The 27,154-nt window shown below is 33.0% G+C and overlaps 1 protein-coding gene across 1 annotated transcript; it reads right to left on the minus strand.

Moving 5' to 3' along the window:
- Positions 1-842: 842 nt before the first annotated feature.
- Positions 843-26,968, minus strand: LOC148615755 (aspartate aminotransferase, mitochondrial-like). The gene is made up of 11 exons (XM_088582319.1): positions 26,852-26,968; positions 15,074-15,230; positions 12,188-12,316; positions 11,572-11,631; positions 10,645-10,718; positions 8,935-9,022; positions 8,604-8,672; positions 7,283-7,469; positions 6,349-6,514; positions 3,464-3,614; positions 843-1,885 (listed from the first exon to the last, which is right to left on the minus strand). The coding sequence occupies exons 1-11, from the start codon at positions 26,932-26,934 to the stop codon at positions 1,763-1,765; spliced, it is 1,287 nt and encodes a 428-aa protein (XP_088438445.1). The 5' UTR covers positions 26,935-26,968; the 3' UTR covers positions 843-1,762.
- Between the last annotated feature and the right edge of the window lie 186 nt (positions 26,969-27,154).

Genomic DNA, 27,154 nt, shown 5'->3' on the forward strand with positions numbered 1-27,154 from the left:
TTTATATATCATCTATTTATTACACAAATACAACAGAAAATATGTGTAAAGTAATTTTCCATACATATAGTGCACCCTTGTTATACCGCCCCTCTTTAATGGTGGTTCCTCAATATTTCGCCACACTTGCATATATAACGATGGTGCACTGTACATATATTTGTCAGCAATTACTAACGATGACACGTTTGTTTCTTTATATGGCCTACTACATGTACTACTTTTGGAGCATCCAATACAAAAGGCATATGGTTTCTTTGGATGGTAGTAACTGTACTTTCTGGTTGTAAACATAAAAAATACATAAGGGATGGTTATGTATTTTAAATTAGACTTTGTCACTGGTAAATAACTAAGCATATTTGGCTATAATGGCACATGTGTTTGTCCAGATCTTACAATTTACTTTATTGTAAGAAACAGGAGAGGAAAAGAAATGAGCCAAGAAAGAAAAACACAAGAGAGAAAACATTGTGTTTATTACCTTGCTCGTTTATGTAAATATGTTGGTCCCTCAACCTTATTTTATTACATTGCTCCGTTTATGTAAATACGTTGGTCCCTCACCCATATTTTATGTTTTATGTAAATATGTTGGTCCCTCACCCATATTTTGAGGAACATAGGTATGCTAAGCATGTCAGTCCATCTGCAAAGGTCCATCATGAAGATTACCACAGGGACATTTTATGTTTTTTTTATAACAATACCAGTTAACATCAAACATTTTAATTGGAAAATGAACCTCAGAATCTTAAAAATAGTAGGCTTGCTTAGAGATACAATATATGGCATGTCAAAAGGGAGATTCCACAATAACAAACGGTAATAAAAACAGTAAGAAATATAAACATTATTTATTTTAAATTCTTTTGAACTGATCACAAAAAAAAAAACAATTTCATCAGCCAATACCTAGCACTTTTTTCAACCTAGTAATTTAAAAATAACTTAAAATCCACTACCCTAATGCATGGTGGAAATATCATTGCTGTAGTGAGTATAAAACACAGGATTTGGAAACAACTGTTTCTAACGAGGCCATATATCCTGAAAGCTATTTATACTGAACTGACACATTGATAAACTATACTTTAATAATACTGGAAGATACAATACAATTAATAGGTGACTTTTTCTTTTATTCACTTCACATGGTAAGCGATACTAACCATACCTATAATGAAGACATATAAAAATACCTAATGTAGCCTTAAGTAACTTTGTAAAAGGGTAATGCTGTTGTGTAATTTCAAAATTGAAGTAAATTGTGAACATGTAATACTGGTAAATCCACCTCTGCTGTAGTGTATATAATGTACATTTTCTAACAACATAGCCCAATAAACAGTATAAATAAAACACAGTGCACATGTGGAACAATATATTATGCAAAATATTTGTTAAAATCCAGATAGTTTTCATTAGAAAAAAATAAGTTCAGATTCTGAAGATTATATATAACAAACAAGTATGGTTGCCTCTTCAAAAACAAAAAAAGCAAAACTATTACAATAAATGTTAGTAAAGAGACTGAATAATCTTACTATCAAATTTCATTACAATCTTAATGACAAGATTGAATACACATGATTTAATTCATCATGCTTGGATTTCTGCAAAACATATAGAGCTAAGGCCTAGCAGCCTTTTACTGTTTGTTGTTAGCACTTTAATATTTATGATTAGCACTTAAGTAAAAATCCCCCTAAAAGGCCTACATTCCACTAGATCAACTAATGAAGACAATGTTCTGCTAGAGTTACTTAGTAACTTCATGCATGGCTTTTGCTAAATAGTCAACATTTCCGGATGATACACCTGCCACAGATATTCTGCCATCTTTTGTAAGGTAAATTGAGAAATCTTTTGTCAACCTTTCAACCTACAAAAAAATAAGTATATATATATATTTACAATAACTCCCTTGTCAAACATTATCATTGATACAATGAAGAACTACCTGTATAAACTGTTGTTAACAGGAACACCTCCACCAATGGTTTATGACTAATTCTGTAATATCACCATATTTTGATATAAAAAGAACAGTAGAAGTAAATTCATCATCGAAATTAATTGTTTCACATGTAGTGTATGGCTTTTATTGAAGACATGTAAACCTGATAAAACATCTCTTTCAATATTAATGATAAGGTCAAAGTAATACTAATGAAAATGTCATAGTTATATTAATGATAAGGTCAAGGTAATTAGACTTTTCCATTGAAAACATAAGATTCTATAGTTTGGGTTTAAATAAATAGTATGTCTTTAATGTTCACAGCAGACATGCATGTAAATCCCAAATGCTGTGGGATTAAAGTATATATATTATTCTAGTTCTTGTCTGACCAGACTCTGGTCTGGTTTGTCTTGTATTCCCAAATACTGTGATGACATCATCCTAAAAGCAACATGTTAGCATAGAACACTTATTGATTATTAATATCCATTCAGTTTTTAAATTTAATGGCATAAATGATTTGCTAGAAAATATAAGCATGACCCCCTTCCAGTGACTTAAAGCCAACAACCTTACCTTGATGAAGGAGCATTCTATCTCTGATTCTCAGATTTAGGTAATTCAGTATTTATTCTATTATGCTGACATGAATAGGTATAGGAAGCAAGTGATTTAATATATAGGGGATCTATAAAGCCAGGATAAAAATTTGTCCAGACAGCCTTTTTAGTAAAATACTATTTTTCTTACCAAGTTCTTTGTATAGTCGGCGTCACATAAATAACATACTGTTAAAATTTGAATAAAAATATTTTCTACGACTTTATTGACACCTACCGTCGTTTAAATTGTCTTAAATGACTTGCTCATTCGTTTAGCCAAACGGCTTCTCCCTAAACATTGAATCGTTAAATTCCGGTCAGATTTTAATTCTAGGTGCCAATATTTACATTGTAAAAAGTCGGCCATGTTTACAGTGATCGGGTTGCTAGGAGATGTTGTTTACGTTTAAATGGTTTGTCCAAAAACCGAAGAACCCAGAATGCACTTCGGCGTTATTTCGGATATCTCGAATTTATTTTACGCGAACAACGTACAATACCGAGAAGTTGATCAAGCAGACGATTGTCACCGGAGTTCGACTGGAACTTATGAACTTCGTCCCGTAAAAACCAACATGGCGGATATTAGTATGGGATTTTCCCGTAAGGATTTGTTACGCATGATTTAAGCTAATAAGCGACTTGTTTTTGAGAAGCTGTTTGGCTAAACGAATGAGCAAGTCATTTAAGACAATTTAAACGACGGTTGGTGTCAATAAAGTCGTAGAAAATATTTTTATTCAAATTTTAACAGTATGTTATTTATGTGACGCCGAGTATAGTTTCTATTTATGAACAACTTGAAATTTCGATTAAAAAAAATCTTCACAATATGCAGATTATTGTGAATTTTGACCCCATTATATCTCCATTGTAAAACAGTGTAAAATTTTACCTGATCAGGTTTAAGACCTGTGAAACAAAACATGCCAATCTGATCTGTGATATGTTGCCAATTGTGACTTGATCCTTCACGAGCTAAACCATCCCTCAATTTCTGTCTCATTGTAATAATACGGTCAGCCATTCCTTTCACTTCACCTAACCTATTAAAAACACAAAAAATAAGTTCATATCTTATTGTTATAAATCAGCCATTAATTACAACTAAAGTGGAAAACTTAAACAAATATGGTCTGTTTTGACTGATATGATTGGTCAACTAATACAGTAAACTTCCTCTTTTAAATTATGGAAATAGGCTTCTGCTGTAAAAGCTTTAATTTGTGGATACCAATTTTCGAGGACAAGGGAAGAAACACAACCTCGTGGATTCTTGAATTCGTGGTTGTGAAGTTTTCAGTATACAAATCAATGATTCTCCTTTTCATTGGGAACCAAATTTCGTGGTTTGGCCTACCCACAAAAACCACAAAAATTGGTACCCCACGAACAAAAGTACTTTCACAGTATTCATTTATACTGTCAAAGAGTAATCAAGGGAACCAATATTCTAGCAGAAATCAAAAGAATGTAATCCAAGGACAAAGACCAGACATGGAAAGCAGACATACACAACAAAGAACCAAACCAATACATACAAAGTAACAAAAATAAATGAGCAACTCAGACTCCACTAATAACTGGAGTATGGACCAAGTGCACAGGTAGGGTAAGCATCCTCTGCTTCTCTAGAAACATCTGCTAATTTGCTCATATAGTCAATTCCATGGTAGATGAAAGAGGAAAGGAAAACTATGACATGTTGAACAAATCGGTTCTCATGGTGTGTAGTTACAGCAAGCCTTGGCATAATGTATGGGTTGTGATATGAATACTCCATAAGCAGGTGCCGAAGTGATATTGCCACAGATGAAAGCAAAGTTGACAATACAAGTTCTTTGGGGTAGGTATGATGTACATTTGCATAAAATTCCCAAAACTAAGATTATTTTATGATATGTCATCTTTATAGTGGAAACTAGGATCAAAGGATCTGGCTAAATGATGTTCCTTCCTTTGGATCAGATCAGCTATAAAGTAAGCCTCATAAGAGTGAAGAAATAAGTCAGCAAGTAGAGGAGCACAATTCGAAAAAACATTGTGAAAAACATGTCTGCGACACTGGACAAATGTGTTGTCTATCAAAAATTTGAAAATTTGGATAACTTCTTGGGTATATCAAGAAATTGATTTGGAATCATTTTTTACAAAGCATGAGGAATCTCTACCAAGTACTACATATTTGTATCTTAGGTGTACCATATTTTTTGGAGTAACAAAGATGTATAATGTTATTTGAATCAGAATTTTAACTAAGGACAGAGAAGAGAAGTATAAAGAGTTGAAAAATCATAGGTTTTAATGCTATTGTATTCAGATAATAATTTTGAATTGATGGTTTCCAGAGGATCTTTTGAATTTTTATGATCCACATTGAATTAATACAACTATGGGAGTAATAAGTGTTGTGGTAGGACTGGAGATCCTCTTTGACAGCAGTGAGTTAAAAGTTTGAAGAGGTTTGGTATTTTGCTATTTTTCAGTAGATTTTGCAGCTACTGTTGGATGGATTCTTGTGGGGTTCAGAAATCCAGTACACAGATGATGGATCACAATCATCGCCTCTGGTAGAGAGACCAAAATAGGATAGCAGAGACTTATGGTTTTCCACTACCTCTTCTTTGGAGAGTGAAGTGGCAGTATAGGTCTTATTTTTGTTTTTATTTTCTTTGTCTACCTGCGATAAATGGAAGGACAACATATTTGTCATATATAGTAGACAATGTTCAGGCTACATAAGGGTCTTTAAAAACTGATGTAGCACTGACACTCATTGACCTCCTTAAAACTTTTATACATTTCAAAATTTAAGACCTCACAGCTGTTACTCACTCTGACAGTGAATCAATGTCTTCTTGTTCTCATTTTATCCATTTTCTTGCATAGTCCTCCAAAGCATTGGTCCTTTAATATGCGAATTTATACCCATTTACGATATGTCGTAACACATTCGCACGTGGCTCAAATTAAAATCAGTTCAGGTGTTACCTAAATGGCTAATTGCAACCAAATTTACATGATCAGGGCTTTCATTATCTATTCAGTGAAAAGCCTCAAGGGAGAAAATGGACCGTCTACACCTTAAAAATTTATTAAAGGGGGAATAAGGCCCATTTAGATTTTGAACTGTCCATTTCCAGTTTTTGAACTGTCTACATTTTGACAGTAGCTGGTTTATAATGAAACCTCTCAATGATACAATTATTTTTTATTGTATTTCGTGATACCAGGTAATATTGTTCGTTAATTACTGCTTGTAATTATGACCAATTCATCAAACAAATTTCCTGCTTATTTCACCCATGAGTGCCCACGCTTGACATGTATACAATTTCGTACACCTGATGATTTAAGGCTTCAGAGCCATTATCACATCATTTAATGAAAATAATTGAAATCTTGGACAAAGTACACTTTAACGAAAGTACAAATATAAATTTAATTCAGAAATACTATACAAAGTGAGATTGCTGGAATAATATGCTATTAAAAACAAACCACTCAACTCGGATCTCCGCTAACACCTACAATATAAATGCACACGTCTGACCCTCAACTTATCTGCCAAATTTGACTTATCTACATTTTTTTCTTTGATTTTGGTCAATATTAGGTAATTTCACTTATATTCCACGTCGACTTATAGTACGGAAAATATGATAAACCAAAACTCTTACTGAAAGAAAAGTAAACCAGTTTAAAGCACAAAATAATTAGTCACTTCACATCCTGCTCAGACTGTTTTGTTACAATATGTACACATCGTTTAATACCTACCATACATTCCTTAGTTCAGGTTTAGTAAGTACCCTTTCTACAATTCTAGCACCATGTATTGGTGGGTTTGAGTACATAGCTCTCACTATTATCTTTATTTGTGACATTACTCTATCAGCCTCTTCTTTGGAAGGACAAACTAAGGTGAAAGCTCCAGCTCTCTCACCTGAAATAGCAAAAGTAGTCAAATTATCTTTCATCAGACTAGCACTTTATAAGTTTATTTAATCTGTATACTTTTTAATATGAATGAAATCAGCAATATATGTATTTAGGAAATAAAATTATGGAATTTTTTTTTTTTAAACAGAAGACATGTGACAATATTTTAATGTTGAATGTTCTATTTTGAATTAGTTTGACTGTAACATGAATGTTAAAGCAAGAACATAAATGAATAATATTATAAATATCTGATAAGAACATTTTCAAGCAAATGTAAATTTCTTTAATCTCTTTCATCTAAAATTGGTCTAGTGGTCACCAAAGCATATCTTTCATGTGTTTGATCAAAATCTGTAAACAAATGAAGGGGTAAGAGCACTTACATCATTAAATAATCAGATGCCTCCCATTTACAGAAAGGGAGGAAAATAAATCCTGTTAAATTTAGTTCATACAACTTGAATACTAAGTGAATTACCTAAAAAGTCGCATCATCAATGCTCATATGCAACATGTTTTTTTTTTTTTTTTTTAAATTATATTATAAGACTGGTAAAAAATGTAGGTAATTTGTAAAGTTAAAGCTTCATTCCATTGATTGTTTTGCATACTTAGCAGGTTTTATTTATAAACTTTGCTTTATTTCTGAGATATTCTAATAAATTATGCAAACCTTGAGATTTAATCCTATCTCTGAGTATTACCAAAAGAGTGACAATTCATAATTAAAACCTAAGACAACTTTTTTTTTGAGGTAGTACAAACCTACCATAGAGACCCATATTTTTAGCATAAGACTGACACAATGCTAATTCATGACCATCTGCTAAAAACTGCCGAACAGCAAAAGCATCTTTTGAAATGTCTCCACTGGCAAAACCTTGGTAGGCCATGTCAAAGAATGGGTACAATTTCTTCTGTTTTATTACATTGCTGATTTCTTTCCATTGTTCTGGCTGTCAAATATATAAGATATTAATGACTTATTGTTTAAATCAAAATACTGTGAACATACTTTATTCATGGATACCAATTTTTGTGGCTTAGGGAAAAAATGCTATTTTCATAGATTCTTGAATTCGTTGATTTTGGTATGCCAAACCCAGGAAAACCATGAAAATCGGTACCTCACAAACAATAATACTCCCATAGTACTTATGAAACTAGAATACTCCTTCTTTTCTCTCTAATAACAATATTGTCAAACAGGAAGTTGATGTCCCTTTCATTTGAAATCTAATCCCATGATAAAGCACATATATAATGGAATGATAAAGCACATATATAATGGAATGATAATGACTTAGATGATTCAGATTAAAATACATGTGTACTACAGAAATGATAAATACGCAAACAACTACTGTCCTCTTAGTTTTTTGGTTTAAACATAAATGAACAATAATACACAAGAAAGTCAGAAAGAACTGGACTAACACTATTATAACATGGCAGTTTAACTGTTATTTTCTGGAAAAAATGACTGGAATTTATGACAAACAATAGCAAATCATATTCTGTGTAGGCATAGAATGATGAGAAAGAAGAAACAATAAAGTAAAAGGAGATGACACAAATAAAGTCCTGGATTAGAAAGCCCAAGTACTTGTGTTGATATCATCCTCATGGTATAAGCTGTACTATATAGACCTTTAGGTCTACACCAGGGTCTTACCTGTACATTACAGACTTTTGGGTCTACACCACGGTCTTAGCTGTACTTTATAGACCTTTGAGTCTACACCACGGTCTTAGCTGTACTTTATAGACCTTTGGGTCTACACCACGGTCTTAGCTGTACTTTATAGACCTTTGGGTCTACACTATGATCTTAACTGTACTATCCAGACCTTTGGGTCTACACCATGGTCTTAACTGTACTATCCAGACCTTTGGGTCTACACCATGGTTTTAACTGTACTATCCAGACCTTTGGGTCTACACCATGGTCTAAGCTGTACTTAATAAACCTTTTGGTCTGCACCACGGTCTTAGCTGTACTTTATAGACCTTTGGGTCTACACCAAGGTCTTAGCTTTACGATACAGACCTTTGGGTCTACACCACGTTCTTAGTTGTACTATACGAACCTTTGGGTCTACACCAGTAGGATTGTGTGCACAGGCATGTAACACAACTACACCACCTTCAGGAATTTTCTGAAATTAATTTATAAAACAACTGAAATAAGGCTGTTTGCTGTAGTATATTTACTTTCAAAACCATGTTGATACTCATAATTAATGATAATGATGACTTTTCTATTACAAAAACACAAAACTGTATTTTGTTCAATAGAGTATTTTTTATTTTACTCCTGTATAATTGTCAACAGTATTAATATTATGTGTCTTTGAACAATACATCAAGATGAATTATTGCAATCCCTAATGTCTAATAACAGGTTTACTAGACACTCACAGATATATCTTCTAGAGCACCATTAAAATCAAAACCACATGTCTTTGGTTCATAGTACCTATAGGTCTGTACATCTAACCCAGCATGTCTGTAAATATGGCAAGAACAACACTGTTACTACTTGATTAAAAATAGGACATAATATGAGACATTAAATGATACCACACCACATTGATTATATAAATGTAGGATTTAAAAAGAGTAGAAATGATGAATTTGTCAAAGAAACTACACAACCAGAATAACAAGTACACTTAATTTTTAGATTTAGCTGAAAATTGACCCTAGCTTGTATTCCATAGTATTCCATAGTATTTAACAACTGTGCAAAGTTTCAAAGCAATTCTTTCAGCTATTCTCAAATTATAATCTAGAAACATGTATTGGTAAAAAAAGAACTGTGCAAAATGGACTAACTTGAAAAATAATTTTTGAATTTACATGAAAATTGATCACAATCTGTATTTAATAATACTTAACAACTGTGCAGAGTTTCAAAAAAAATTGATCCAATCTCAAACCATGGGGGATAGACTGACAGACAGAGAAACATGCAAGCACAATTTTTTTCAGGGAGTATCACACAGCACCTGGCCACTACATGTGGCAGGGTATAAAAACAACCTTAAAGACTCCCCTTTCTACAATACTTTCAAATCTGCCACTTCAATTTATATACAACAATTCCATTTTGTACTAGTTTGAATTCAATTTACTGTTAATGGTTCCACATTGTGGGAGTGGAGACTCCCACAAAATCAATGGAAATTTAGATTCTCCTACACATAAATGTAAGATTTGTGGGAGGTTATCGCCAAAAAAATCTATTTTTTCTGTGAAAAATACAAAATAATTTAATTTTTACATAAAAAATTTGCTTTTATGTAAAAATCTCCTGCATGTGACAGTGTCAATGTAAGAGAATCTCCAACATGAACTGATCCAAAGGTTATCAGGTATATTAAAAAACGTCAAATCAAACTAGAAAACTATACAAAGCTCACTAACATCAGAGTAACCATATTGTCAAAATATAAACTAAGTTGTGGAAAGTTACGGACAGACGAACAGACACCATGACTACTTTATATCTGCCTCAAAGCGATGAGTATAAATATTGATGATGGTTGGTCAAGTGATCATATACATGTACTTCCCTGTACTTTCTGCTAAAAAGTTCCAATAATGAAAACTGACATTTTATCAGAAAGGTTATCTGATCAGAAAATAGACAGGAGTGTTTTAAGATCTTACATGAATAGAGTATTACTAAGGTAACTATGGTATACATGTCATCATTTAATGACAAATGATACAGTTATTTCCCCAACAGATAGAGTGTTTCACTGGTACTGTTTCTGTAAGAATTAAGAGACAATGTAATTCTACTGTTCGAACCATAAGAACCCAGAATATAAGACAAGATGTGCCATATCTGTCTGGTAGAATGAACTTAAATTTCATCTAAAAGCACTGCAAATAAACATTTCAAGGGGAGGTAAGCACAGTGTTCTGTCTATCTATTCATACTTCTTCAATGCTGTTCCAATCAAATGTGGTCATTTTAAATAGAGAAATCTATTTTTAATGAAATCTAACTGTCAAACTGGTGGATTATTTACATTTTCTGGGCTCTAACAAGTTCTTACATTAAATTAGTTTTAATGACATATACACTTAGTATTATTCACGCATTCTGTCGATACTTACTTGAAAATTGGTCCATGATTTCCCCATGTTGGTGTAGGCACATAAAACACTTTACTCTTTGTATAATATTTAGACTAAAAAAATTATTATATCTAAGTTATACATGTACAAGTTGTATTATAAATTTATTGAATTTCATGTCAGTGATTGTCTTTTTTTAAATTCACAGTCCCATATTTACCCATAATACATGTACACATATACATGAAAAATAGTAGTGTTTGTTAAGGATGTTCTGTGCTCTATTTTAGAGTAACAAGGATTTCAAAGGGTTGTGAAACCTTTTAAGATCTTTCATGATAGAACAATATACATGTAAGTAAAACGAATTGATGGGCCATTATTCTAGAGTTGAAATTTTGGCAGGAAAAGGATTTCTCTTGATTTTCCATAGGTTTAGTCTTAGTAGGTTTTATTTATTAAAAACACCAAAGAAATAACAAGGATTTCATAAAAACTCTTGAAATAACATTTTAAGGTGTGTTTAATGAAAATATGAAAAGAAAAGTAGTTGTCACTGGGCAAAAAATATTAATGCTATGAAATGAGTCAGAAAAACTGAAAAAAAAATGACTGAAAATGAGCAGTTAACATCCTTAACAGATTCAAATTCAAAGCACACAAATCATGTATGGATAACAATGACTGTTTCTCACTACACCAATAAAATAACTGAAATGAATTGATAAAATTTCTAGAGCCTTGCCTGATACATTGATTTTTTAAACAAAAAATAACTCATATTTGTCCCAGCTGTTTCTATTTACAGTCCCTTTAATCTAAAATTGGAGAAATTGAAGACAACCTTCCAAAATGTTTAAATGAAATCCCTTGATGTATGATTAACCAATCAAGGAAGAACATACAAAGATCAGCAGTACACCATAGTTATTTACAAAGTATGGGTATATACAAAAATTAACTCACAAAGAAAGCAGCCCCAAGACGTAAAGATCCGGTACCAGATACACCTTGAGTTGTAGCATTCTGTAAAGTAATCAGGATTTATTACTATCATGTTTTAATCTTGCTTTAGATTACTAACATTAAAGAGAAGAAAAAAAACACAAATGAAAAAAACAAAAACTTGTAAAAAGTAAACGTGGCGCAACACAAAAAATTACAACAATCAGACATGATTTTACCAAAGCAATGAAAAAGCAGAAGTTAATGAAATAATTACTAAATATATGGAAAAAAAGAAAATTTAATGTTGAAATCCACATATTGAAAAAGCCAAAAAAAAAAAGAAAACAAACAAGATAAACAGTAAATACATACAACATTATTTAAAGAACAAAACCTAATTACAAATGTGATTGTTAAATTTAACAATTCGAGAAATTAAGAACAGGAGAAATTTAAATAGATTTCAGTTCTGTTTCTACATTAGTAATAATGCACATAATTATTAACACTGATACTTCAATGTCTCTTAGTCGTTCTTAGAATAATAAAAAAGTCGGAACATCACCTAAGATTTTTATCATTTTAATTAAATTGCATTGAAGTTATTTTACTTTTGCCAAAAACAACTACTAACTCTTCCTTCCTTTAGTACAGGGCTGTCCTCACCAAAAGCTAATTCTGCAGAAGCCTTACAGAACGCTGGAGTTCCACTGATAGGAGCATACTCATGATCAACATTCTCATCAAACATCTGTTTCTCTGCCTGGAATTCAGCAATACTTATCAGTTTCATTTGAACATTTAGTTAATAACCAATACATAAAAATTGGTATGACAGTCATGAATTAAATGAAAAAAAAGTGAAATAATAAAACTTATTTTAATTTTAAACTAGAAATACTGTAAGCAAGCTCACAGAGACTATCCCTTCAAATGTAGTAAAATGTACATGTATTATTATTATTATTATTACTACACAATATTTGTATAGGGCATTATATAATTATACAATTAATCTAAGCAATTTACATGTTAAAAACATATGAAATACATTCACAATATATCAATACATTAAAATGAATAGCATATACACTGTATAACAATTTTGAGCACAATTGCATAGAAAAAACTATTAAGCAGATACACATAAAAAATAATCAAATAAAAACCACAATGAATAAAATCATTACTTGAGTCCAAAAATAAATTACGTAAAATATTTTAAAATGAATAGAATATTACCAACATGTCATGTTGAACATTACATTGAACTTTGAATAAATCTTTAAATGACTGAAAACAGTGAAATTAGATTTATATTTGACAAAAATTAAAGAAGGCATGAATAACATATGTATTTTAAAATCAATAAAAAGTAAGGCAAAATAAAAGCTTAAATTAAATGCTTACACAACATAAATATTAATGTACAAAATTCATACGATAAAAATATCAAAATAATAACTTAGATATGATAGACAAAAATCTTTAGATTAGAAAAGTTCATTCAAGGGCGACAAGTATAACAAGAATGCTACGCGTAGCCATATGTCCCCCGCCTCTGAGAAAGAGTTGAATTACAAATGTTTGACACTTGTATAAATAGCAGATTCAAAACTTATGTGCTTTCATAAGTCCATGTGGCAATTCAAGGTTAATGTATCTTAATGAATCAAATTAAGTTAGGTTAACAATTCTTCATACAACAAAAAAAAATCCAAAAAAACAGTACGTGAAAAATGAACAAAGTCCCATAACTCCCATAAAAATTGTCAAATCAAAATAGCCATTAAGTATGATCAACTACATATGGTGACAAACAATCCTACAAAATTTGGTCAAATTCTGTTCAGCGGTTTCTGAGGAGTTGCATCCATAAGATGGTCCTATGCGAATAATGTGAAAAATGAACAAAGTCCCATAACTCCCATAAAAATTGTTGAATCAAAATAGTGGTTAAGTATGATCAACTAAATATAGTGGCAAACAATCCTACAAAATTTGGGCAAATTCCATTCAGCCGTTTCTGAAAAGTTGCGCCCACAAGGTGTTCCTATTGCAAATGATGTGAAAAATGAACAAAGTCCCATAACTCCCATAAAAATTGTCGAATCAAAATAGCAGTTATGTATGATCAACTACATATGGTGACAAACAATCCTACAAAATTTGATCAAAGTCCATTCAGCCGTTTCTGAAAAGTTGCGTCCACAAGCTCCATGTTGCGGCGGGGGACAACAAAAATAAAAAGTTAATGACTAAAGAGCCAGTTTAAACAGGTGAGCTTAAAGGGCCTTTTTACTTTATTCCTTCATGTATATCTACCCTACATATGATGCCCAAACTTCCTATAAGTTTCTTTGAAATCCCTTGAGCGGTTTTGAGGGTATTGCAATTACGAAGGTTTAAATATGTAAAACCTATAAGTTGGATTATCTCCCTTTGGAGTCCCCCAACAGTAACTATATTCATATGCATCTACATATGTTACAAAACCTACCTATAAATTTTCATAAAAATCTCTTGAATGGTTTAGGATGCATTGCACTTACAAGGTTTTAGCATATTGTAAATGTGTCTGAATGAATAAATATTTGTATTTGTAAAACCCAAAAGTTTAATTATCTCCCTTTGGAGTACCCAACAGTATCTGTATTCCTTCATGCACATCTTCATGTGAAGCCAAACCTTACTATAAAGTTTTATCAAAATTCCTTGAGCGGTTTAGGAGTTGTGCTCAGAAGAAATGTGAAGAAATAGATGGACAGACAGACAGACAGACAGACGGAGTGATTCCTATATACCCCCAAACTTTGTGGGGTTATAATAAAATCTGCCTTTACTTGAAGTTATCATGACCTCAATGCTATTATATACAACATTATTTGTAGGAATTTGATAATATAAATGAATTTACTGGCAAAAACGATTTCCGACATTTGTGTTAGAGAACTGGAAAGATTTGTTTACAATTCCTATTCAAGTTTTTTTATAATGCTTTCAATATTGGGTTGAGCACAAAATACACATCAGAAGAAAAAATGGAATGTTGTTAGATCCTATACATGCAGTGACTAAATGGAACAATTGATAGGTCTAATTTTAATTAGATTGCATAAATGGCAAACCCATGTAAAAACAATATAAAATGGAGTCTCCATGAATTAAATATCTATCCTAACAGGATCAGTTTCTTCATGTTTATGAAAAGTCATAGATTGTGCTGCACTAAATGGTGACCACAAAATTCTATTGTGATGTCAGTAAACTTGAGTAAATCTTATCACAAATGGATATAAGGCCATAACATAACATTAATCATATGTTTATCACTATTTTACCATGCTGTGTTCTATAGACTTTTGAACCATGTCAAATTAAAATGCTTTTTTGTTTCCTTGAAAAAGTAATCAAGATGCAATTTAAATTTATACACTGCCATAGAAATAATGAGAAAATGCAAAAATATAATAAATGACAAATGGACAAAAAAACAAATTTTTTTTTTTTTTGCACTTACAGTTTTAACACACTGTAAAATAAATGGTTTCCCAGTATCATCTCTGTAAGCTCCAACACCCAAATTTATCTTATTTGGACTGGAATCTTTTTTAAAGGCTTCACTAATACCAAGAATTGCATCTGGTGGACCCATTTCGACATTGGCCCATGTTGATCTACAAAGCAGAAACAATTTTTAGAAATTCCAAAGAAATAATAAAAAAGTACTTTAATAATATTGAAAGCCCTTTGTACTAACAACCTGTACTGGTCTTGGTGAAATCAGTGGGCAAAAGTTTCAGGTTTATCATCTACCTTTTCATGCATTTTACAAGTTTTTGAAGTACATTTGTACCTTTTTAACATTACAGCAAAGGTATTTTTATCTGTATGCATTCATTTTTATGGTTTGTTAGAATCTGATAGGTTGATGGATATTTGAGTTGATGAAATCATTAGAGCTTCACATTTTGACAGAATGGTCATTTATGTGGATAACTTTACCTCAAGTGAGATACTTTTTTGAGCCAATACTTTGTTTTTCCAATAGTTATTCAGGATACTGCCATTTAAGCAGACATTTTGATTATGTGTTAATCCTATGATGGTGTCAGTAATGGTGTTTAATTTTCCATTTGCAGGCTGTAGATACCCATTTCTGATCCAGATCTGTATACATTTGTACATGTACAATTTCAAAGAATTCCAAATGAAAATAAATAAGACTTGACACTAAAGAAAAGCAATGTAAATTAACAAATGGTATAAATAGATACTTCTTCCATTTTGTTGCTTATTGATGTTTTTTTTAATTTTTTTTTTAACTTTTTAGTGTACCTTCTTGTAAAGAATTTTCTTTCTACATCATATGATGATCAATCACAACACTGATGACTACTATCAGATAATAAACTAAATAAAAAATTTAATTTACACATAAATTAGGACTTCATGAAACAACAAGAGGTTCCCGGTAACCTGAATCGCTCACCTGGTTCAATTTTGCCTTTCAAGGACAATAAATTTAACAAGAAGTTGTCAAACAATTTTGACTCAAGAAGACTTTTGTAGGACTTATCATTAGGATCATTTCAGCAATTGAAAGTTTTTTATCTATCATAGTTTTCAAGATATTTTCAAGATTGTTGACCAGGTAAGCTAAAAAAAGGTGCACAAAAAACAAATTTACAAATATATTCAAGACAGTTAGTAATAAAATTAGGATGTTCTGACACCTGCAGCCCTATATTACAAAAAAATGTATGAGGAATATTAGTTGTAAGTTATGACAAAACAATACTTTGATCTACAATGTGTAATGACATCATTAGTTACAACTATAATTTTGCACCTACAATTTTTTGGTGAAAAGGACTGCTGGATCAACCGTTTAGGTTCTGGCAGTTTTTAGTTGGTATTGTAATGGGTTTGTGTAACACTGTGCACATGTATTTTAAGATGGTTTGGCAGCGCGGTGGAGTTTAGGGTAAACTTTCTACTCTACAGCTAGGCATACAGACAGTATTCTTACATTCTTCTGGCAATAAGTCCATTTCGTTCACAGAACTCTGAAATCAAATATTTACATGGCAAGATTCTTTATGCAAAAAACAGTCAGTCTGATGACATTCATCACTAAGGTACACATGTACATATTGCAGTGAGCAAAATACCAGTAAGTTAATTTACAAAACATGTAAACTTGATACATGTACTACAATACGATCCTGTGTCCGATAGTCTCAAAACAGGGTTTAGACTCCACCCCATTACTTGCAATGATGCAACCCCTAGCATGAAAAATCTGTTTGTTTTGTCTGAAATGCATACATTTGTATATTCAGACTAGAATTTAAAAGTATGTTATTTTAAACAACATCAAAATATATTTTCATCATGGAAGCAACAAAACTCAAGAAACTGTCAATAATTTTTAATTTAAAATAAAGGCAGAGATCTTCTTCTTGTCATTCGCCATTACACTTTAATGCCAAAGTGTTCCGTATTCTGCTCTGCTTCTCCACAGGGACACATAGGTGATGGTATGACCTTCAAAACTCTGTACAGATGTTGGTTGAGTCTATTGTCTGTCCTGAGCCTGAAGATTGTAGTTTGCTCAAATCTTTTTAGTTGATGGAAGCTATCTTGCTTCTGAGGGCTATTGTGCAGAGACTTGATGATGGTCTTCATCTCTGTGTGGCAGACAGGATTTTCATCTTGCTGTTGTTGAGTGCCTTCCTTTGCTAGCTTATCTGCTTTTTCATTTCCATTGATTCCACAATGTGAAGGTATCCACTGTATGGCAGTTTTAAGGCTCTTGATGGAATAAATAGCTCTTTCAAGTTGAGGTAGTTTGTTGTTGGTCAGTGCTTGTATTACGGAGAGGGCATCTGTTAGGAATACTACTTGCATATTTTCTGCACTTTCCTTGATGTAATTTGCTGCATGGATGAGTGCTTCTTCTTCAGCCTTGTAGTGGGAGCAATGTAATCCTGTTGGTATTGCCACTGACTGTTGTACTCCATTTGGGTATTCTATGTAGATACCGCCCCCTCCTTTTGTTGTCGCATTTGTGGCTGAACTGTCTGTGTAAACTCTTGCCCACAATTCTGATGGATACTCTTCTTCCAGCATGCTTATTGTTACGGTTTTTCTGACGATGTTTGATTGTTCATCTTTGGCACTGAGTAACGGAACTGTTGTCTGAATGGTTATACTGTCCTCCTTATAGTTTGTCATTCATTTTAAAATCTATAGGTTTGACATGCTTAGGTAGGTGTTCTTGGTGTTTTCTTTGCAATGCTCTTGTTTCTAGAGTGAAGCTGGATCTTTTGAGTCTGCCTGAAGATAGTTGTTTCAGTCTCTCATTCATTGGATGGTTTGGTAAGCATTGATATTTGGTGGCCTGTATCATAGCTTTACATTCTCTTCTCTTACTTAATGGTTGTATGTTTGTAATTTCCTCCATACTAGCAATAGGTGTTGATTTCATGGCTCCTGTGATGATGCAGAGTGCCTGATTCTGGACTGTATCTAGTCTGATGGTGAGACTTAGCTGCTGTCATCCAAGCACTAGAGCCATATTCTAGATATGGGCGTACATTTCCTTCTTAGACAGATTTCAAAACTTTCTCATTAGCACCCCAGTTTGTACCAGCAAGTTTTCTCATGATGTTTAGTTTTCGTCAGGTTTTGGCTTCTGCTGTCATTATATGCTGTTTCCATGTAAGTCTTATATCGAAGGTTACACCTTAGTATGTTTGCTGATCTTCCATTGTGATATGGATGTCATCCATGGTCAGTTTGACACATTGGGTTTTAGGTGAGAGTGTAAAGAGGGTTGCTGTTGTCTCCTCTCTATTGATGGTAACACACCACTCATTGGCCCATTTGACTAACATATCTAATGCTGTTTGTATCCTGTACCTTGTAGTAGTTGCATACTCTTCAGAGCACCAGAGGACAAGATCATCTGCATAGAGTGCTGATTGTATACCATTTGGTCGCTCTGGAACTAGGTTATTCATACAGAGTATGAAGAGAGTCGGTGGCAAAACTCCTCCCTGTGATACACCCTGTTTTAGAAGTAATTTTCGGCCATGCTTCCCATCTACGAATACTCTTGCCCTTCTATTGTACAGATATGAGTTGGTCCATTTGTACATTCTTCCACTTACTCGAAATCTAAGAAGTTTCACAAGAAGGCCATATTTCCAAACTTTGTCAAATGCTCTCTTAAGTTCTACAAAGACAGCTAGCGTTATTTTCTTTGATTGAAATGCATCCTCGACTACTTGAGATAGATGTGTTGTCTGATCTTCTGTGCTCTTGTACTGTCTAAAACCAGCTTGTTCATGACCAAGAATGTTCTCCGATTTCAAGTATGTCTGTAGGCGCTTGTTGATTATATGCTCAATTAATTTGCAGCAACTGCTTGTTAGGCTAATTGGGCGGTAGCTTGAGGCTTTTGACTTGTTCTTTCCGCTCTTCAGTATTGGCATCATTATGGCTTCTTTCCAATATTGAGGGACTTGACCTTGTCTCCAGCTCAGGTTGATAATTTCTAGCAAAGTTATTAATGCTAAGGTGCCAAGGTGTTGAAGCATTTCATTGGTGATGTTATCTGAACCTGGTGCCTTTTTCATTTTCATTTTTCTAATGGCTGCCTTCATCTCAAACATGGTGATACCTCTCTGCATAACTTCATGTGTTGGCACCTTTGATCTTTCTCTCAATTCAGTTCTTACTTCTTTTTTCCATGATGGTGGTATATCAGTATTGCTTTCTTTCTCATTGACTTTAGCAAATTCATTTGCTGCCGCTTTCCCTATGGTTGTTTCTCCTTCAACTTCTAGGGTGATCTTTTCACCTTTGCTTCCCTCATCATTCAGTGCTTTTGTCAAGTTCCAAAGCTTTTTTGTATCTTTTTCCATATTCATAGATGATGTTTTCTCACTCCACCCTTTCCTTTGACATTCAATCTTTGTTCTTAGATGTTTGGCCTTGCACTTTTGGAGTTTGATGTTATTTTCCTGACTGGGTTTTAATTCTGCATCATCCCTTGCCCTTTGAGTGCCTCATGTGTTGCCTGTATCTCACTGGACCAGTATGGCTGGTAGTCCTTTCTTACACCTCTTGGTATACTTTCCTTTGCTGCCTTTAATACAACAGTGTTGAATGCTTTCACCACATTGTTAATATTCTTTCCCTCTACATGTACTTCTATGTCCTTTGTAAGTTCATCTGTTCTAGCTTGAAACATACTCCAATTTACCTTCTTGTAATTCTATCTTGGTAGCTGAGCATACTCAGATGTTGTTGTTTCTGCAATGGATATCATGACAGGTAAATGATCACTGCCTCCTTGCTGGTCACATACCTTTCTACTGATTTTTTGGTGTATATCGTCAGTACAGAAAACTAGATCTGGTGTGGTGGTTGTATGCCATCGACAAGAATAAAAAGTAGGCGTGTCAGTGGCGTCGTTAACAAGGATAAAGTGGTTTTCATCCTGCCAGTTTTCTATGGTCTCCTCTCTTTTGTCCATGGTATTATATCCCAAACTATATGATTGGCTGTTGAAATCACCTACTATGAGGAATGAACTGTCTGGTATTTGTATGGTGTCTAGTGACAGTTTCTTATCATTGGGACAGTAGAAGTTAACGATGTTATACGAGCTTTTCCCAATAGTTGCTTTGATTTCAATGTATTCTGCTTCCTTCATAAACTTTTTTGTCTCTAAGGCATTAATGTTGTTTCTTACAAGAGTCATAACACCACCTTTCTTTCTTTCCTTTCTGTCACTCCTGAAGACTTGGTATCCTCTGATCTTAAAAGTTTTGTCCTCTTGGAGATGTGTTGAAGTTCTTCTCTCTTGTTTGATACCCCTTCTGCATTCCACTGCACGATGTTAATATGTGGTTGCTCTTTTCTGTTCGGTTTGATCTTTCTATGGTCAGTAGCTCTCCTTGTTTGTCCCCTGACTCCACAAGGTAACTAAGGTATCTCCAGTAGCATTAGTTGGGCTTCTTTGAAACAGAGAGCCCGGCACTGCACCTGCCTGGTGGGTCCTCACAGGGTTTCAAGTGTCATTTTGGCTGTTTGTGCATGGTGTTGTGGTCTGTTCGAGTGCACTATATTGCCCAACACCTCCGTCTTCAGCACTCTAGGTTTTCTGTCGGGGTTACCTCACCCTTAGCTTCTAAACAGAAGTTCTGATCCTGGAAGTACAGGAATGAAGTTACAGATTCCTAGTTCTGGATTTTCCTCGAGGTTGTCTCCTGAAGCCTTTCCCTGTCAAGGGTGTAGCCGCAAGGCAGCAGAGGTTTTAGATCAGAGTTTTGAGGCAGAGATGAAATTCAGAGTGTAAGTTTGAGTATTGAAATAAATTACTATAGCAAGAAAATGTAATATGTTCATGATTATAGTGGATTAACCTCTTTCTGGTGCAATCACAAGTTCAGATTTTTTGTAATGAAGAACAGAGGCCTGAGCATGTGGATCATACTTCATCAAGGTCAGGTCAAGAGGTGTTGACTAACATATTCAAATCAGCTTCACATTCATATATGATATACCATATATACTTGTGTATAAGTTGATCTGCCTGTAAGTCGGTCCCCCCTTTCAAGTGCAAAATTTCTGGAACCTAGCCTTGACCTGCTTATAAGTCAGACTGATTTCTGACAGCTGCATCATTAACATTCCTTAATTACAACAATGAGTATACCTGTTTGTTTTGATAATTTCAATTAATGTTGAAATAAATAATTACAAGCCAGGCTGGAGTTGTTTTATAATAGTACAATGTAAGTAATTAAATAAAACAAGCCATGTGAATTATTTTGATATGGCCATTTTTTCATTCATTCTAATTTTGGTACAACCAATAACCAAAATTAAAATCATAAATATAAGAAACAACAAAGAATAAAACAGAAAGTTTGTGACACTGTAACAACTCATTTTTGAAGATATTTCATTAAGTTAAGAGGTTTTATCTTAAGGAAATAGAAATTCATAAAAGAATTGTCATATCCAACTAAAATATCAATTACTTTTGTCATGAATTATTGTATGTTATTGGGTCATGTTTCTATTACAACTTTTTGGCTATATGTGTGTATACAGGTAAAAATCAATACACAAAATGAGTGGGATATATGAATAAAATCATAAAAGGCCAGTATTGTGGCAAAATTAAGACAAAACAGTAAATATTCTTTTACAGAATTCTATTTTAGCTGTAAAAGGTAGATGATGAAGACAGTCTTTCTAAAACTGACGTTTACAATTTAATTATTGGGGTAAGCGGTAAACCGGAACCCTTCCACACAGTTAAAAATTTAGTCTAAAAAATCTGACTTATCAGCGAGTATATACAGTAATACTTTGTTTATAAGTTTGCCATGGTGATTTACTGTACACCTTTAAATTCAAAAATTAAATTTATATTTTTATATTGATTTTCAACCTACAATAAACAGAATTGATAAATGGTCTGCTATGTATGAGGCATTCCACACTTAGCAGGGTTTTTTCCAGGATTTTGAAAGCTTTAGTCACTTTCTCGTAAGAAAATAAGGACTATTTTAATGGTATATTTTTTGAAGTATGGTAGTATTTGCATCTGACATAACATAGTTCAGAATCATTTGTTATTTACAGCACTGTGTAAAAACATTAAATAAAACTGAAATGTACATTGCTTATGAATAAAGCACAATTTTTTTTTTCAACTATCATGCAAGCATGATTTCCGGAGAATCCAAATAGCATGCCTGAAATTTAATTAAAAAAAAAGCTCCCCAGGTTTTATGAATCATCAAAAATAGAAATTCCATCACACTCTGATACATTAATCAGAGACATACACCCCTGGCATAGTTTTAAATTTATTTCATATTAAAAAAAATGCTGTTTTCTGCATTGCCACCCTTTGTAGAAACACAAAAAAACACATCTAGCACAGTGTAGATATAGAACTGCCTTAAAATGCACCAGTGCTACGTTGGACAGATATAAATATTTTCAAATACGTATTTCCCTTTCGTTGCCTCATGAGATTCTATTTTTAGTACAATTTTTAACTGTGCTTTAGGGAACCAGACCCAGTTAATGACAAATTTATGTCATTATTTTTTCAGTTATATTTAGTATTGGTCCCTGAGGAATTCATTGATAGCATAAATGATATTTTCAAGATTGTAAATGTTGCTGTCATGCAACTACAAAATGTTGTGACACCGGGGTAGTGACAAAATTACCCACATTTAGTTTACACTCAAGTTTGATGTACAAAAATATATATTAAAGTACATTTTATGTCATTTTGATACAAAATTAATAAGAAGTACAGGAATTTTCCAAGCAGCAATTGTTTATACCAGCACTTGAACTTTCACGCTTGAGTGGTCAGAGATTGTCATTTACTCCATTCGGTGTCATTCCACTTGTCCTGCATTTGTTAATTACAGGTAAAATATAGGTGAAAATTTGTAGGACAAGTGGGAGGTATGTAGTTATTAATTACCTGTTAATTGCTTGTTTATCACAACAAAAGATCAAAGGGAGCTATCTATAGTTTGTTTTAAATTGTGTGAAAAGGTAGCCACATTCAAAAGGTAAAGTCTGTAAAATATATAAATAAACGTCCAAAACTTTCATTTATATATTTTGCATTTTGGTTTACGTTTTGTATGCAGTTACCATTATAATGCCATTTTTTTCTTTGTAAACATGTAGGTTGCAAAAAAGTACACAAAATATATCTCAATATTTTATTTCGTACATAAATATAACAATGAAAATAACAAATGTTTACATTTGCACTACAAATATCATTTATAAGCACTAATACATCACATTGTTTTCATAAAATGTTCATTGTCACACAAAATGTTCATTATCACCTAACCAAGATGTATCAGATGAGAGGCGGTGTCAGCATACTGCACTACTGTCATCTCGTTGTGGATTCTTTGTTTGAGTTGTTGCAGTCTGGTGTCTATATTGTGGTACTTCCTGCGTTTTCGTGCTGGTAGCCCTCTGGTGGCAATCTCAATTATGTTTACTTCATTGACAGCTTGAATCTGTTTGATGAACGAGTAGATGTTTGGATGAGCAGTTTGTATCTTTTTTTTTTATCTTTGAGTGCCATCCTTCCAAGTGAATTGTTATTCTTGGTCCATCATGACTGAAGTGGTTCCAAATGTGGCGGTCTGACTCTACCCATTGTGTGGTTACATAGTAGGTAAACGGAACTGTGTCCATGTTCACATCGGCATTGTCTAGCTCGTTCAAGGCATTGAACCATACATCTTCTACACTTTCTTGCGGTACAAGTGGTAATACAGCTGCTCTGCATACTAGTGTTGTGATAGCGTCAATGTCTCTGTATGCAATCTGTAGGCCTGCGTGTTGAGTCTTTCTCCAGATACATATACTGAACCGTATTCAAAGCCATGCTAATAAGATAATCATGTGAACATTACTTACTAATATGAATGAGAAAGGCCAAGCTCATTAAGAATACTAAAATAATTTTCAACTATTACCAAACTTAAGAGAATTAAGCTAAAGTGATATACCAAGCTCATTATAATGACAACTTACTTGAAGATGTGCTTAATTATGATGATTATAAGATTCAATAAGTTATGATGATTAAGTAAATAAGTTAGCAACATTTTCTTTTTATTTATTTATATTTTTTAGAACTTTTGATCATATATATATATAATATCTTATAACATTTATTTATGTAATAATTTTTTTTTATTTTGATATATATAGTAAGTTTTTTAAATAACAAAAATAAATTATATACATTATTTTTTTGTGCATTAGTTAATACATTTTTTTTTTAAATTATTGAATATCATTTTGCCTTTTTTGTTGATACAGATTTATTGCCAATTAATGGAAAAGACTATAACACTACCGTCACTTTATAAAAACATAATTATCTAATTAGTCAAAATAATTTTGAAGGACAAGTGGGTATAAACCCTCCATTCCATTTCATTTCATTAAATGTTCTTGCCGTGATATGGCCCTAGTTGCCGAAACGGCATTAAAACACAACAATCAATCAATTAATCATTTACTCCATGTGTCTGATTAGTGCAATTGGCAAATTAGGTGATTGTTTACACAAACTTTTGACACCTGTTGAGAGTTGTAATTAGGTTGGGGTATCAAGATTGTCACTTTCGCCACTTGAACCAATGTTGGGCTTACAACTCTTCATGTTTTTAGTATTTTCAAAGATTTCAAGTGACAAAATGAGACTAGATTATTTTTGTCATTCTGAAAAGTCTTTTGTCATTGGCGAAAATGACGAGCGCTAGAACAATCATTGCTTAAGTCAGATGAAAATTAAATGAATGCATGACCAAATATTTCACCTTTGCACTGGAACCAGGTTACACGAAAATAAGTGCGACCAATGATACTTGTCATTTATTCATTCCTTAAGATAAAGTTGGTCAGTATTTACAATCGTGATAATTTTCTTTGACATGTAATAGAAGATTATCCAGGTTACATATACAGAAACAAAAACAGTTCAATCAATGGTTGATTTCGAATTTTTATTGAGGCTTAATACTTGGACCACTGGATGGGGTAAACCCAGAATTATAAGCATTTTAATCTGCTCACATTTTTTTTCATTCCAGAATGAAAATCATTGTGTGACATTCATTTTTGATACGCAAATATCAGCAATTTATTGGACTTTTTTTTCTTAAATTATGGGCACGAACTGGTTTCAGGGGCAGGGGTACAGCTGGGGTTCCTCAGTAAAACGTAGGGGGGGGGGGGGTGCAAGGACATTATTTATAATTTTTTTTTCAATTTTAAAAATGAAAATTACAAATTTTCCAATAAAAGGGAGGGGTGCCAACTCCCTGCATCCACCAATGACAAGAAAGGAAAAAATTGGTTGGTGAGAATTACATGTACTTGTGGGCAAGTAATACAAATGGGTGACAGGATAATTCCAACCAAACCAAAAGTGGACCATTACAAAATTGGACAAGAAAAATTAAAAAATGCATGTGTATGTTCTAATGACATATATATCTTACAAAAAGTACTCGAGCAGGAACAAGGTAAATTAAACAATAAAGAATGAAAGTTACAATTAAAAAGGTAGTAGCACTTGTTCAATACATTAAAAGATAATTTAGAATAAAAAAATCCCTACTAAGGAAATAAAAATATTTCATTCAAACAACTTACAGAAGTTCAGGCAAGAAAATACAATGTATTCAGTGTTCTAGAGTTCCTATTTCCTGTTACCCGGGCCAAGTGAAATTTGGGTCAGGGAAAGTTAGATACTTAGTTACACTTTCCCATGGCAAGTTGAAAACTTCATATGCCATAAGGATTTGTTTTGTTAGGAAAGCAGTCATTGACTGTGGGAAAGTTGATTTTATATGGATTTTTCCTAAGGAAACCTCAATTTCTGAAAAATCCTAGAACACTGGTATTATTATTATTAATTACTACTGTAATGCGTGAAAACTGATTTGTTCAATATGTCATTGTTTTCCTTTCCTATTTCATTTATCCTGAATTGACTTTTTATGAGCAACTCAGTGGGTGTTCAAGTCTAGAAAAGCAGAGGACGCTTACCTTATCGGTCCAACTTGTCCATGCTCAAAGTTTTTAGTGGAGTCTGAGTTTCTTATTTCTAAGAATAGTACTATATAAAACTCCATTACCAAGATAAAAAAAAATATAGTAAATGTTCTATGGCACTGCACAGGGAGTGTAATATACAGTCCCTGCATCACACTAGTTTTAAATGAAAAAAATATGTAACTAGAAAATCACACATTCATACACTCAAATAGCCATTTTCGTTTTATAATTTCAAACCAAGAAAATAACAGTACTATAAACTATAATAATTGCAATTTTAGCACAAAAAATCCTTGTTCAAACTAATAAATAGTGAGAAAGCATAAAAAATAAATAAACTGGTCCGATTCCACTGTGGACGAGTGTGGTATGCTTTTGTCATGGTCCGATTCATCATGCATTCTACAAAATTGGTAGTGGCAGTACTTAATTGGGTAGTCTTGGGAGACTAATTTTTATTTTGATGGGTCGCCTCCCTTCAAGGCATAAACGTCAGACTAAAAATACCTCAGTGAACGTCATGATTATCTGGACTAGATCAGTGGCAGTGGCAGTACATGTAAACGTGATCAGTCAACATGTCTGTAAGAACAGTTATCGGGAAAAAACTTAATGGATTAAAATATTGTACAAAAACACGTACCCTTCTTTTACAGTTGTTATCGAAGTGCACTGGGGTAACAAACGAGTGAAATTCGTTAACTTTTTAGCCTGTCTAAGAGCCATCTTCAAGGTCAAAAATTTTGGTACGGCAAAGGGGAGACAAATAAGATAAGGCTAACTTAAGACTTATGTCCCTTCTTTTAATACACCAGTCTTAATTCATTAAAAAAAAACACAAACTAATCATAGAAAACACCCTTTCAACATAAGATAGAAAACAAACACTTCTTTCCGATTCACATGGTTTACAAAAAAACAAAATTTCCATAAATATCAGAAGTTT

The sequence above is a fragment of the Perna viridis genome, chromosome 5, assembly GCF_037379345.1.
Source record: "Perna viridis isolate PV_CMFRI_1.1 ecotype Kerala chromosome 5, ASM3737934v1, whole genome shotgun sequence".
Lineage (NCBI taxonomy): Eukaryota > Metazoa > Mollusca > Bivalvia > Mytilida > Mytilidae > Perna > Perna viridis.